A 14686-nucleotide genomic window follows, 5' to 3' on the forward strand; every position below is an offset into this window, starting at 1 on the left:
AGTCTATCTGGGGACTGTGTGCCTGATCTCTCTCTTTGGAGAAAGAAAGAAAGAAAGAAAGAGTGAAAGATATCTTAAACGTTCAAGCAGACAACCTAAGAAAATTTAAAACAATGACAAATGGTTTGATGAAGAATGGAAAAACCTAAGAAAGAAATTGAGTAACCTATCCAACCAAAAACAGAGACCCAGAAAACCTGAGCCTACGCCTTCACTATGGTGAGTCACTAAAACAATACAGAAATAAACTACAAAAAAGAAGGAACAGCAGGTCAGAAATCAGCTCAATGTAATTGAAGAATCCATAGAATCTAACCACTTCTGGGAAAATAGGAAGACACTAAACAAACAACAACAGGAAGAGTTATCTATCCAAGATGTAGATGTGTGGATAAACCACTTCTGCAATCTTTTTGGCTCTATCACAAAGAACAAACAGCAAAAACATATACTGTACATGATCAATTACAAATCTTAGAATCAGCTACTAAAGACTACCAGACCCTCCAATTGCAGGATTCTCCAATTGCATTGAATGAACTACAGGACAAAATACAAACCATCCAACCCAAAAAGGCCTGTGGTGCTGAGGGAAACACATATGACGTTATAAAATCTATGTACACAAACAACAAGTGTCCAACGTAAAACACCAAATAATGCATACAGAGCAGAATTAGGCCGATACCCGCTAATGATCAAAATCCAGAAAAGAGTGTTCAATTCTACAACCACCTAAAAGGAAGCGATTCCAAAACCTTCCATAACAAAGCTATCACTTACAGAGAGATTACCCTAAAGAAGAGTCCCTTATTAAGCAAGCTGGTTCTGGGGCTCTGTTCACAAACACAAACAGCGGCAGAGAAAATCAGGACAGCAACACAATTAGACGCAACCAAATAACGAGAAAACAAAAAGAGAATTACTTGACACTTTGGAAGGAATTAACAAAAAAACAGAACAAACTAGAATGCTATTTGTCCCTAAACAGAGAGTACACAGTGGCAGAATACTTGACCACTGTGACTGACCCAAACTTAAAGAAAGCTTTGACTATGTACAGACTCAGTGAGCATAGCCTTGCTATTGAGAGAGGCCGCCGTAGGCAGACCTGGCTCTCAAGAGAAGACAGGTTATGTGCACTCTGCCCACAAAACGAGGTGAAAACTGAACTGCACTTCCTCATCTCCTGCCCAATGTATGACCATATTAGATATACATATTTCCCTCAGATTACACAGACCCACAAAGAATTCCAAAACAAATCCAATTTTGATAACCTCCCTCCCATATATATATTGGGGGAAATACCACAGTGTGCCATCACAGCAGCAAGATTTCAAATCAAATCAAAATGTATTTGTCACATGCGCCGAATACAACCGGTGTAGACTTTACCATGAAATGCTTACTTACAAGCCCTTAACCAACAATGGCGTTTTAAGAAAAATATGAATTTTTACTAAATAAACAAAAGTAAAAAATTTAACAGCAACAAATCAATAACACTAACGAGACTATACAGTGAATTGCGAAAGTATTCACCCCCCTTTGCATTTTTCTTATTTTGTTGTCTTACAACCTGGAATTAAAATAGATTTTGTATCATTTGATTTACACAACATGCCTACCTCTTGGTAGATACAAAATATGTTTTATTGTGAAACAAACAAGAAATAAGACAAAAAAACAAAGTCAATACATTGTAGAGCCACCTTTTGTAGAGCCAGTCTCTTGGGATATGTCTCTATAAGCTTGGCACATCTAGTCACTGGGATTTTTGCGCATTCTTCAAGGCAAAACTGCTCCAGCTTCTTGAAGTTGGATGGGTTCGTTAAAACTTCTTAGGGCTAGGCCTCTTTTTGCTCAAATTCTGCCTGAATGATGCGTCAAAAGTAAACTGCCTGTTGCTCAGGCCCTGAAGCCAGGATATTTATATAATGGGATCGGAAAGGAAACACTTTGTCGTTTGTAGAAATGTTCAAATAATGTAGGAGAAAATAACACAATAGATATGGTAGGAGAAAATAACACAATAGATATGGTAGGAGAAAATAACACAATAGATATGGTAGGAGAAAATAACACAATAGATATGGTAGGAGAAAATAACACAATAGATATGGTAGGAGAAAAWAACACAATAGATATGGTAGGAGAAAATAACACAATAGATATGGTAGGAGAAAATAACACAATAGATATGGTAGGAGAAAAATCCAAAGAAAAAACAACCAGAATATTTTTTGAGAGAGAAACCATACAATGGAAATTACAATGGAAAGTATAGGGGCATACTTCCACAGGGTGTCAGCAGTCTATGTTCAAGATTTCAGGCTTGTAACTTCCAAAACGATTAAGAAACATCAGTTTTAGTACAGGGACACCTGCTAAAATCGGTTTCCTATTGAACATACTTCTTTCCGTAAGAAATATTATAGTTTGATTACATTTGAGGGTATCTGAGGAGTAAATAGAAACATATTTTGACTTGTTGAAACAAAGTTTAGGGGTAGATTTTTGGATTCCTATCTCTGCATGTTGAACGAGTGGATTACTCAAATCGATGGCGCCAACTAAACTGACTTAGTGAATATTGAACGCTATTTGTGAATTTATGAAACCTGTGCCAGTGGAAAAATATTTTGATGTGGGGCACCATCCTCAAACAAACGCATGGCATGCTTTCGCTGTAATAGCTACTGTAAATCGGACAGTGCAGTTAGATTAACAAGAATTTAAGCTTTCAACGATATAAGACACTTGTATGTACCTAAATGTTTAATATCCATAATTTGTATGATTATTTACTAGAATTGCGCACCCTCCAGTTGCACCGGAATTTGTCCCGCTAGCGGGACGCCTAGCCCTAAGAAGGTTTACTTGTAATTCCACAGATTCTCAATTGGATTGAGGTCTGGGCTTTGACTAGGCCATTCCAAGTCTATTAAATGTTTCCCCTTAAACCACTCAAGTGTTGCTTTAGCAGTATGCATACGGTCACTGTCCTGCTGGAAGGTGAACCTCCGTTCCAGTCTCAATTCTCTGGAAGACTGAAACAGGTTTCTCTCAAGAATTTCCCTGTATTTAGCACCATCCATCATTCCTTCAATTCTGACCAGTTTCCCAGTCCCTGAAAAACATCAGCAGGGACTGTGTTCTCGGGGTAATGAGAGGTGTTGGGTTTGCGCCAGACATAGCATTTTCCTTGATGGCCAAAAAGCTACATTTTAGTCTCATCTGACCCGAGTACCTTCTTCCATATGTTTTGGGGAGTCTCCCGCATGCCTTTAGGCGAACACCAAACGTGTTTGCTTATTTTTTCTTTAAGGAATGGCTTTTTTCTGGGCACTGGTCCGTAAAGTCCAGCTCTGTGGAGTGTATGGCTTAAAGTGGTCCTATGGACAGATACTCCAATCCACTCTGTGGAGTTTTGCAGCTCCTTCAGGGTTATCTTTGGTCTCTTTGTTGCCTCTCTGGTTAATGCCCTCCTTTCCTGGTCCGTGAGTTTTGGTGGGCGGCCCTCTCTTGGCAGGTTTGTTGTGGTTTCATATTCTTTCACATTTTTTATAATGGATTTAATGGTGCTCCGTGGGATGTTCAAGGTTTCTGATATTTTTTTATAACCCAACCCTGATCTGCACTTCTCCACAACTTTGTCCCTGACCTGTTTGGAGAGCTCCTTGGTCTTCATGGTGCCGCTTGCTTGGTGGTGCCCCTTGCTGTGTGGTGTTGCAGACTCTGGGGCCTTTTAGAACCAGTCTATATATATTCTGAGATCATGTGACAGATCATGTGGCACTTAGATTGCACACAGGTGGACTTTATTTAACTAATTATGTGACTTCTGAAGGTAATTGGTTGCACCAGATCTTATTTAGGAGCTTAATAGCAAAGGGGGTGAATGCATATGCTCACACCACTTTTCAGTTTTTAATTTTGTATAATTCTTTGAAACAAGTAATTTTTTTCATTTCACTTCACCAAGTTAGACTATTTTGTGTATGTCCATTATATGAAATCCAAATAAAAATCTATTTAAATTACAGGTTGTAATGCAACAAAATAGGAAAAAACGCCAAGGGGGATGAATACTTTTGCAAGGCACTGTATACAGGGGGTACCGGTTACGAGTCAATGTGCGGGGGTACAGGTTAGTTGATGTATTTGAGGTAATATGTACATGTAGATAGGGGTAAAGTGACTATGCGTAGATAATAGATAATAACAGAGAGCAGCAGCAGCATAAAAAGGGGGGGGTGTTAATGCAAATAGTCCGGGTAGCAATTTGATTAGCTGTTCAGCAGTCTTATGGTTTGGGGGTAGAAGCTGTTAAGCAGCCTTTTGGACCTAGACTTGGTGCTCCGGTACCGCTTGCCGTGCAGTAGCAGAGAGAACAGTCTATGACTAGGGTGGCTGGAGTCTTTGGCAGTTTATAGTGCCTTCCTCTGACACCGCCTGGTAAAGGGTTCCTGGATGGCTTGGAGCTTGGTCCCAGTGATGTACTGGGCCGTACACACTACCCTCTGTAGCGCCTTGCAATCGGAAGCCGAGAAGTTGCCACACCAGGTGGTGAGTCAACCAGTCAGGATGCTCTCAATGGTGCAGCTGTATACATTTTTGAGGATCTGAGGACCCATGCCAAATCTTATCAGTCTCCTGAGGGGGAATAGGCATTGTCGTGCCCTCTTCCCGACTTTCTAGGTGTGTTTGGAATATGGTAATTTGTTGGTGATGTGGACACCAAGGAACTTGAAGCTGTCAACCTGCTCCACTACAGCCCTGTCGCTGAGAATGGGGGCGTGCTCGGCCCTCCTTTTCCTGTAGTCCACGATCATCTCCTTTGTCTTGATCACGTTGAGGGAGAGGTTGTTGTCCTGGCACCACACTTCCAGGCAAACTTAATGATACTGTTGGAGTCGTGCTTTGCCACGCAGTCATGGGTGAACAGGGAGTACAGGAGGGGACTAAGCACACACCCCTGAGGAGCCTCCGTGTTGAGGTTCAGCATAGGATATGTGTTGTGGTCTACCCTTACCACGGGGTGGCCCGTTAGGAAGTCCAGGAATCAGTTGCAGAGGGAGTTGTTTACTCCTCGGATCCTTAGCTTAGTGATGAGCTTTGAGGGCACTATGGTGTTGAACGCTGAGATGTAGTCAATGAACAGCATTATCATGTAGGCATTCATGTAGGCATTCCTTTTGTCCAAGTGGAAAAGGGCATTCATTGTTGATTATAATAGAGTCATCTRTGGATCTGTTGGGGCGGTATGCAAATTGGACTGGGTCCAGGATTTCTGGGATGATGTTGTTGTTGATGCGAGCTATGACCAGCCTTTCAAAGCACTTCATAGCTACAGACGTGAGTGCTACGGTTCGGTAATCATTGAGGCAGGTTACCTTGGTGTTCTTGGGCACATGTACCATGGGGGTCTGCTTGAAACATGTAGGTATTACAGACTCGGCCAGGGACAGGTTGAAAATGTCAGTGAAGACACTTGGCAGTTGGTCAGCGCATGCTAGGAGTACACGTCCTGGTAATCCGTCTGGCCCTGCAGGCTTGTGAATGTTGACCTGTTTTAAGGTCTTGCTCACATCGGCTACTGCGAGCATGATTACCCAGTTGTCTGGAACAGCTTGTGCTCTCGTGCATGTTTCATTGTTGCTTGCCTCGAACCGTGCATAGAAGTAATTTAGCTCGTCTGGTAGGCTTGTGTCACTGGGCAGCTCACGACTGGGCTCCCTTTGTAGTCTGGAATAGTTTTCAAGCCCTGCCACATCCGGAGCTGGTGTGGTAGGATTCAATCTTAGTCCTGTATTTACGCTTTGCCTGTTTGATAATTCGTTGGAGGGCATCGCGGGATTTCATATAAGCGTCCGGGTTAGAGTCCCGCTCCTTGAAAGCGGCAGCTCTGCCCTTTAGCTCCATGCGGATGTTGTCTGTAATCCATGGCTTCTGGTTGGGGCATGTACACTCAGTCACTGTGGGGACGACGTCATCGATGCACTTATTAATGAAGCCGGTGACTGATGTGGTATACTCCTCAATGCCATCGGATGAATCCCGGAACATATTCCAGTATGTGCTAGCAAAACAGTCCTGTAGCTTAGCATCTGCGTCATCTGACCACTTCCGTATTAAGCTAGTCACTGGTACTTCCTGCTTTTGTTTTCACTTGTATGCAGGAATCAGGAGGATAGAATTGCCAAATGGAGGGCGAGGGAGAGCTTTGTACGCATCTCTGTGTGGTGTAAAGGTGGTCTAGAGTTTTTTCCCCTCTTGTTTCACATGTAACATGTTAGTAGACCTGTTGCCACAAGAAAAAGGCAACCAGTGAAGAACAAACACCCTTGTAAATACAACCCATATTTATGTTTATTTATGTTTGCTTTCTTACATTAACTATTTGCACATCATTATAACACTGTACATAGCCATAATATGACATTTGAAATGTCTCTATTCCTTTGAAACTTGTGAGTGTAATGTTTACTGGTAATTTTTTATTGATTATTTAACTTTTCTTTATTTTCTATTTCACTTGCTTTTGCAATGTAAACATATGTTTCCCATGCCAATAAACCCTTCGAATTGAATTGAATTTAGAGAGAGCAGAGAAAGAGAAAAAGAGAGATAAAGAGAGATGGAATGCCTGGATTGCTAAAAACAGAAATAATTACAATGTGTCCTCTCCTGTGTTTTCTCCTCCCAGTTGTAACGGTCTGGGGAAGAGTGACAAGCAGACGGGGAACGACCAGACTGATGCTGTCTGTGGACCCCCTCTCTCTGGTGCCTCTACCTCCTGGGTCCTACTGTGGGTTCTGTCAGTCATCACTGTCCTCTGTCTCCTCATCCTCCTGCTCTTCTGCTACAAGGAAAAACTTCGACTACTCTCAGGTACCTGAGGAAGAGATCACATTCGTTATGTATGACCATGATGTTGAGGGAATTTTGCTTTTATAGAAATATGTCTCGGCATAAAATGACTGACTAATGAGTGAAATGACTGACTAATGTCATCCTCTTATGTCTTACAGTGAATTTACGATCATGTGTCCAGAATCTGAAAAGGACCAGGATACAGCAGGTAAGGTAGACTCTCTTTAGTGGTCAAGATGACACGCATTAACAGTTGACAAATAGTCTAATCTGTCTGTCTCTCTTTCCAGGAGACTCTGGCCCCTCTCTACCACAGTGGGGTCGTGGGAGGGGGACTAGAGGGTCAGAGCGGCACTCTACGTGAGACAACCTGTCTTATTGGCCTGGCTCACAGCCCCTCAGAAACCCCACACACCTGTCCTACAGCTACACCTGGTGACCAAGTCAAACTGCCACCCACCAAAGAGATGGAGGAGGAGAGGAAGGAGAAGGAGGAGAGGAGGGAGGAGGAGGATGAGGGGGTGGGGAGTGAGGGGTCAGGGGAGGCGGAGGAGGTTTCTGAGGAGGCTGTGTGCGAGGAGGGTGTGTGTGTGTCTCCACTGTGGGCTGGCTCCTGTGTGTGTGTGTTGTCTGTCAAGGAACCATTAGAGGTAGGGGATAATGAAGACTGTAGCCAGGCTGTCAACCCTGGAACCCTCGGGACCTGCTCCTGTGGAGGAGAGGGGGAGAGCAAGGGGGGAGAAAAGGATGAAAGGAAAGATGGAGGGAGGGAGAGGGCCAAGGTGGTAGAGGGCCTGCAAGTGAAAAGCTCTGAGAGGAGCAGCCATACCTCCTCCCCACTCTCCCCTGCTGACCATTCATGTGACCTCTACCCGCCGCTGACCCAAGTCAGGTCAGAGGTCAAAGGTCAGCTTATTGACAGCTCACAGGGGAAAGGGGAGGAGCTATACAGACTGAACTGCAGCATAAGCTCCACCCCCACCAYAAAAGCCCCGTTGACCTCCACAATATCTCCTTACCCCTCGGTGACCTCTGTAACTGTGGGTGACCGGCAGTCCGAGCTGACCTCTGAGGCCTCCAGCAGTGAGCAAAACCAGGGACTTTCTTGGAGGAACAGTGGGGGAAACAAGCTCTCGTCTGGGGGCTCGGAACTGGATTGTGCCCCTGAGAGCCTCCAGAGTCAACTCACGGAACCAGCACTCACCTCAGGTAGATACAGCGCAGAGTTCTAGCAGTGCCACACTCATAAGAAAAAGGCTAAATACACATGTCATTATACATTCCAACCATTGTTAAAGAGGAAAGATAAATAAATCCACTGGTGTTTCTCCTGGCTTATTGGACCTGGGTTATTGTATAGGACTGTGAAAAGATGATTCTTATTGGACCTGGGTTATTGTATAGGACTGTGAAAAGATGATTTCTGGATTGGACCTGGGTTATTTGTATAGGACTGTGAAAAGATGATTCTTATTGGACCAGGGTTATTGTATAGGACTGTGAAAAGATGATTCTTATTGGACCAGGGTTTATTTATAGGACTGTGAAAAGATGATTCTGATTGGACTGGGTTATTGTATAGGACTGTGAAAAGATGATTCTTATTGACGCTGGGTTATTGTATAGGACTGTGAAAAGGATGATTCTGATTGGACCAGGGTTATTGTATAGGACTGTGAAAAGATGATTCTTATTGACTGGTTATTGTATAGGACTGTGAAGATGATTCTATTGGACCGGGTTATTGTATAGGACTGTGAAAAGATGATTCTTATTGGACCTGGGGTTATTGTATTAGGACTGTGAAAAGATGATTTTATTGGACAGGTTATTGTATAGGACTGTGAAAAGATGATCTTATTGGACCTGGTTAATTGTATAGGACTGTGAAAAGATGATTCTTATTGGACCTGGGTTATTGTATAGGACTGTGAAAAGATGATACATCCAAAATGTATGTATTGGTTTCCACCTATGTCCTCCTGTTGGCTTAACGACCACACACAGTAAGAATGTGGTGTGATGAGCCAGTGATTACACGCTGTAACATTCAGTGTGTGTGTGTGCTGTGTGTGTGTGTGTGTGTGTGTGTGTAGGTGTGTGTGTGTGTGTGTGTGTGTGTGTGTGTGTGTGTGTGTGTGTGTGTGTGGTTGTGTGTGTGTTGTTGTGTGTGTGTGGTGTGTGTGTGTGAGGGGGGTGGGGGGGGGGGGGGGGGGGGGGGGGTTTTTTGTGTGTGTGTGTGTGTGTGTGTGTGTGTGTGTGTGTGCGTGCGTGGGTGGGTGGGTGTTTAACTCTCTGAGTGTGAGCTCACAAACAACACTCCTGTTTACCCAGAGTTCCACAGGGTTATTCAAAGTGACCACAGGTGTAATTGAAACAAGATGTGCTCTGAATACACAGCCCTTGAGTAATACACAGACTCACACACTTTCAAACTCTCATTGATCACTGTATACTTGAATTATGCCCCAATGCAGCAGTAAGCAAATAAACACAGTTTCCCATAATGCAGTAATAACATGTAATTAACTGGACTTCCCGCTCAGAGGTTAAACATGGGATCACACCTCAGAGAGACAGGGACAGTCTCAACAGTCTATTGAGATTTCCTATCCTTGTCTCTCCTCTCCTTCACAAAGAGCTGCAGGATAGGTGAGAACAGTACAGAGAGCGAAGCAAGGACACTTCTTCCACATGATCACATGAGGAAGGAAGAAGGAAAGGACATGAAGAGAGGAAGCCACTTTAGACTAAAATGTTTCACAATCATGTGGTCAGATAGTTTTTTCTATTCTTACTATGCCATGTGTACGGTTTATGTTATCTGCCTCTCTAGGGTAGTTCAACTGTAAACAGTCTACTGTAAACAGAGACAGCAGGTATTCCTGCACAGACTGGTATTACAGTTCCAGTAGCTTATTTCAGATGTGATTCCAGACACTGACACATCTGTTATGATAAATGTGTGCGTGAGTGTCTGTGTGTACAAAAATGTGTGAAGAGTGACTCAATGAAGGTCTGGGGTCTCGTTGCACTTCTAAAGAGTTTTAAAAAAGGAACTAGAGAAGGAAAGAAAAATGGAGAGAGAGCGAGACGGAAGGATAGAACGGAGGAGGAGGTGTGTTGGAATGGGCGGCAGACGGCATCAGACATGGATGTCTGTAAGTTTCCGGTCGTGTTTATAAATGCCATCAGTAGTGTGATCTATGAATATGGAAATAAGGGAACAGATGGAAGTTTGTTCCTCTTGATTTGAATGTTCCGACGGCTCAGTGTGGTGTCTGGCTGCAAGGATTGATGCTACAGTAGCTGGAAGTTACAGTGGCAAGAAAAAGTGTGTGAACCCATTGGAAATACCTGGATTTCTGCATAAATTGGTCATACAATTTGAACTGATCTTCATCTAGGTCACAACAATAGACAAACACAGTCTGCTTAAACTAATAACACACAAAGAATTATACATTTTCATGTCTTTATTGAAAACTCTGTGTAAACATTCACAGGGCAGGTTGGAAAAAGTATGTGAACCCTTGGATTTAATAACTGGTTGACCCTCCTTTGGCAGCAATAACCTCAACCAAACATTTTCTGTAGTTGTGGATCAGACCTGCACAATGGTCAGGAGGAATTTTGAACCATTCATCTTTACAAAATAGCAATATTCTTGAGATGTCTGGTGTGAACTGCTCTCTTGAGGTCATGCCACAGCATCTCAATTGGGTTGAGGTCAGAACTCCAGAAGGTGTATTTTCTTCTGTTGAAGCCATTTTGTTGTTGATTTATTTCTGTGTTTTGGATCGTTGTCCTGTTGCATCACCCAACTTCTTTTGAGCTTCAATTGGCGGACAGATAGCCTAACGTTCTCCTGAAAATAAAATTTAGGGGTGGCAGGTAGCCTAGTGGTTAGACCTTTGGGCCAGTAACTGAAGGGTTGCTGGATCGAATCCCCGAGCTGACAAAGTAAAAATCTGTTGTTCTGAACAAGGCAGTTAACCCACTTTTCCCCCGATAGGCCGTCATTGTAAATAAGAATTTGTTCTTAACTGACTTTCCTGGTTAAATTAAAAGAATGTCTTGATAAACTTGGGAATTCATTTTTCTGTCGATGATAGCAAGCTGTCCAGGCCCTGAGGCAGCAAATACTTTACAGTTGGGATGAGGTTTTGATGTTGTGCCTTTTTCTCTCGACACATAGTGTTGTCTGTTCCTTCCAAACAACTCAACTGTAGTTTCATCTGTACACGGAATATTTTGCCAGTAGAGCTGTAGAACATCCAGGTGCACTTTTGCAAACTTCAGATGTGCAACAATGTTTTTTTGGACAGCAGTGGCTTCTTCCGTGGTGTCCTCCCATGAACACCATTCTTGTTTTGTGTTTTACGTATCGTAGACTCGTCAACAGAGATGTTAGCATGTTCCAGAGATTTCTGTAAGTCTAGCTGACACTCTAGGATTCTTCTTAACCTCATTGAGCATTCTGCGCTGTGCTTTTGTAGTCATCTTTGCAGGACAGGCACTCCTAGGGAGAGTACCAACAGTGCTGAACTTTCTCCATTTAGACAATTTGTCTTACCGTGGACTGATGAACATCAAGGCTTTTAGAGATACTTTTGTAACCCTTTCCAGCTTTATGCAAGTCAACAATTCTTAACTTTATGTCTTCTGAGATCTTTTTTGTAAAAGAGACAAGGTTCACATCAGGCCATGCTTCTTGTGAATAGCAAACTTAAATTTTGTGAGTGTTTTTTATAGGGCAAGGCTGCTCTAACCAACGTCTCCAATCTCGGCTCATTGATTGGACTCCAGGTCAGCTGACTCCTGACTCCAATTAGCTTTTGTCAATAACCTAGGGGTTCACATACTTTTTCCAACCTACACAGTGAATGTTTAAATTATGTATTCTATATAGACAAGAAAAATACAATAATTTGTGTGTTATTAGTTTAAGCACACCATGTTTGTCTATTGTTGTGACTTAGATGAAGATCAGATCAAATTTGATGACCAATTTATGCATAAATCCAGGTAATTCCAAAGGGTTCACATACTTTTTTTTTGCCACTGTATAACGTCAGATTTAATGACAGTATCTGTTTCTGTAGTGAACAGGACATGTCGTCTGTGATAATGTTCTGACAAACTATACTTCTCTATGTCTAAGTGGTGGTTTGAATAAAGTTGGACATTTTCACATAGAATGAAAACTGCTTGTCACACTGAAACCCTGATGTTCAAGGATATGGTTAGGATGTCCTTGACCAGGTCTATGGTCAAAGGTACCGCAGCCAACCACGGTCTTTCTGTGGTCACTGTGCACCGTCATCATCAAGCCCACTGGCTATTAGTCATCTGGGGTTGCCCCTAACATGCTGGCTAAACTGACCCCTTATCTCTCTCTCTCTCTCTCTCTGTCTCTCTCTTTCTCTCTCTCTCTCTCTCTCTCTCTCATCTTCTTCTCTCTTCTCTCTTCTCTCTCTCGCTTGTCGATCTCTCTGTCTTCCCCCCGTTCTTCTCTTTTTTTTTCTCTCTGTCTCTCTCTCGTATCGCTCTCTTTCTCTCGTTCTCTCTCTCTCTCTCTTGTTCTCTCTCTCTCTCTCTCTCTCTCTCGTTCTCTCTCTCAGGTCAGGTGACGGGGAACAACAATACCACCTTCATCTCTAGCGGTCAGGTGATGAACTTCAACGCTGACGTCATCGTCGTCTACGTCAGCCAGACATCTCTAGGCAACGAGGGGGAGGGGCCAGACGATGCGTTCGGAAGCCCCGTCCAGGAACAGGCCAATGAGAGAGCTCCGATGTTCCAGAGTTCCATCTCCTCCAAAAGTGTCAGCCATTCGTCAGTGGCGTCCTCAGTAAACTCCATTACCCATAACCCCCTACTGCAGGAGGACAACCTGCCGGTTCAGGAAGTGACTGATCAGTGGCCGAGGGAGAATTGAAACGTGAACATTGTGGATAGTGTACCATTAAACCACGAGAGGAGCGAAGCCAGTCCAAAGCCTACTGCTACGACCTACTCCAAACAATAGTCCATGTTCTTCCTGGGTTAGTGTTAAGTATTGGAACTGGGCCATAGACTTGGAACCTGGAGGACTGTGATCCTCATCTGGCCCTTGTAGTTGTTTCTCAATAGTCTCACGTAGAGCTTTAGCGGTAATGAAATTGTTTCAGCCGGTGAATGTCAAGCAAATAACTGCCTGTCTCACAGTAATTGACTGTTAATTAACATAAACACATTTAGCATCTCCTGGCTTCCACTTCCTACAAGCCACTGATGCAGACCTTTAAAAATGGAATAAATCCATGTAATATAGCCTAAACCATCACAGTAAATCCATTATTTCTTTTGAGTGGTCTAAAGAAACATGATATGAAGAAAATGTAGTCTAATTCCTTATGTTAGGTCCTGATCTGGCTATGCCAAATGTCTGTGGGCTACACTAGTTCATTTAGCAGACAAGATTTGTTTAGAATTCTGTGGCATTATTTTATATTTTATAATATGAAGAATACAAATGAACAAAGGGTTAATGGAACAAAGCTGAATAATTATAACACGAGGCTAGTCTGTGTTGAGTGGTTAACAAAGAATCAGGTACAGTACTCCCATGTGCTTAATTTAGAGGTTTTCGTGTAACTTTAGTTGTGATACAAATGTTGGGCTATATGTTTTGATTTCTAATACATTTTAAGGCTGCATGATGCGACTCTAATGATGATTTGAAAAAAAGTTGCATGAAAGGCAGGAGCTCTGCTTAGTTTTTTTGTGCAGGATGTACACACTTCATCAGTCTCTCATTCACAATTTGACAAGCACTTGATAATGCYTCGAATGTCCCGGCTACATCCCCTTTGTGTGGCCTTAATGCCCCCTAAAAKAATCCATGCATTTTGCAGCCAGTGTGCATTGTGGGCATCTACACTGATTGGAGTGGATTTAACAAGTGACATCAATAAGGGATCATAGCTTCCACCCAGATTCACCTGGTCAGTCTATTTCATGGAAGGAGCAGGTGTTCTTCATGTTTTGTGGACTCAGTGAATAATATACATGTAAATGTTTGTTAAAACGTGTTTTATGCTGTCAGGTGTAGGACTAATGAAGAAATCTCTGGAACCAAAGACCTTATTGTCTTACTACAAAAACCATGGAAGTGGTTTGGTGATCCACACTGTTGTGAGTAACCGTGTTTAAAAAGACTGGTGTTAGCTTTAGCTCAGAGGGGTAACAGTCTTGTGCCCAGCAGGAGACCTAGGATTCACCCACCAAAATAATTAAGCACCTACTCATGATTAGATATTGACCTTCCTTAATAAGAACTGAGAGTTTGTGTAAGCTGAGACATTTTGTTAATCTGCCTCCACAAGTCCAGGTCTGAGACCAGGTATTCAATAGCTATCCAATAAAATAAAGCTTTCAGGAGTTGAAAGTGGAAACTTTTACCTTGTTCATATCTGTAAATAAAATGTACATATTGATTCAAATCAAATTGCAATAAATGACAGAACTGTTTTGATAAAAATTCATCGTGTTTTTTCATCAAGCCTCGTTGTGACAGCAGTCTTACTGTTACTTCATGGTTTACTGTCTATTATCTGGTAATTACAATGAGCCATAATGACTGTGAAAACAACGCTAATTACACATGCGGCCAGGCTTCAGTTTCTGTCACTGTCCCAATGCTGACAGACAGACTGACAGTCTTTCATTACCACACAAGATGACTGCCAGCTGGCAGTATAGGACCAACATAGCATAGGCCAAGTTTAGATAGCGTAGCATTTAGGATTGGACTATTTTCTCT

The 14686-nt window shown here is 42.6% G+C and overlaps 1 protein-coding gene across 1 annotated transcript in view; it reads left to right on the plus strand.

Annotated features, from left to right (window-relative positions):
• The window catches only part of LOC112080814 (tumor necrosis factor receptor superfamily member 11A), a 27120-nt gene extending 12716 nt beyond the window's left edge, over window positions 1–14404 (plus strand). The window contains exons 4-7 of the mRNA XM_070442722.1: window positions 6713–6897; window positions 7038–7087; window positions 7170–8088; window positions 12504–14404. Of these exons, the coding sequence (XP_070298823.1) occupies window positions 6713–6897; window positions 7038–7087; window positions 7170–8088; window positions 12504–12820 (1471 nt within the window). The 3' untranslated portion in view covers window positions 12821–14404. The remainder of the gene's footprint in view (window positions 1–6712; window positions 6898–7037; window positions 7088–7169; window positions 8089–12503) is intronic.
• Window positions 14405–14686: the final 282 nt, after the last annotated feature.

Source organism: Salvelinus sp. IW2-2015, unplaced genomic scaffold, assembly GCF_002910315.2.
Source record: "Salvelinus sp. IW2-2015 unplaced genomic scaffold, ASM291031v2 Un_scaffold16518, whole genome shotgun sequence".
NCBI classification, from domain to species: domain Eukaryota; kingdom Metazoa; phylum Chordata; class Actinopteri; order Salmoniformes; family Salmonidae; genus Salvelinus; species Salvelinus sp. IW2-2015.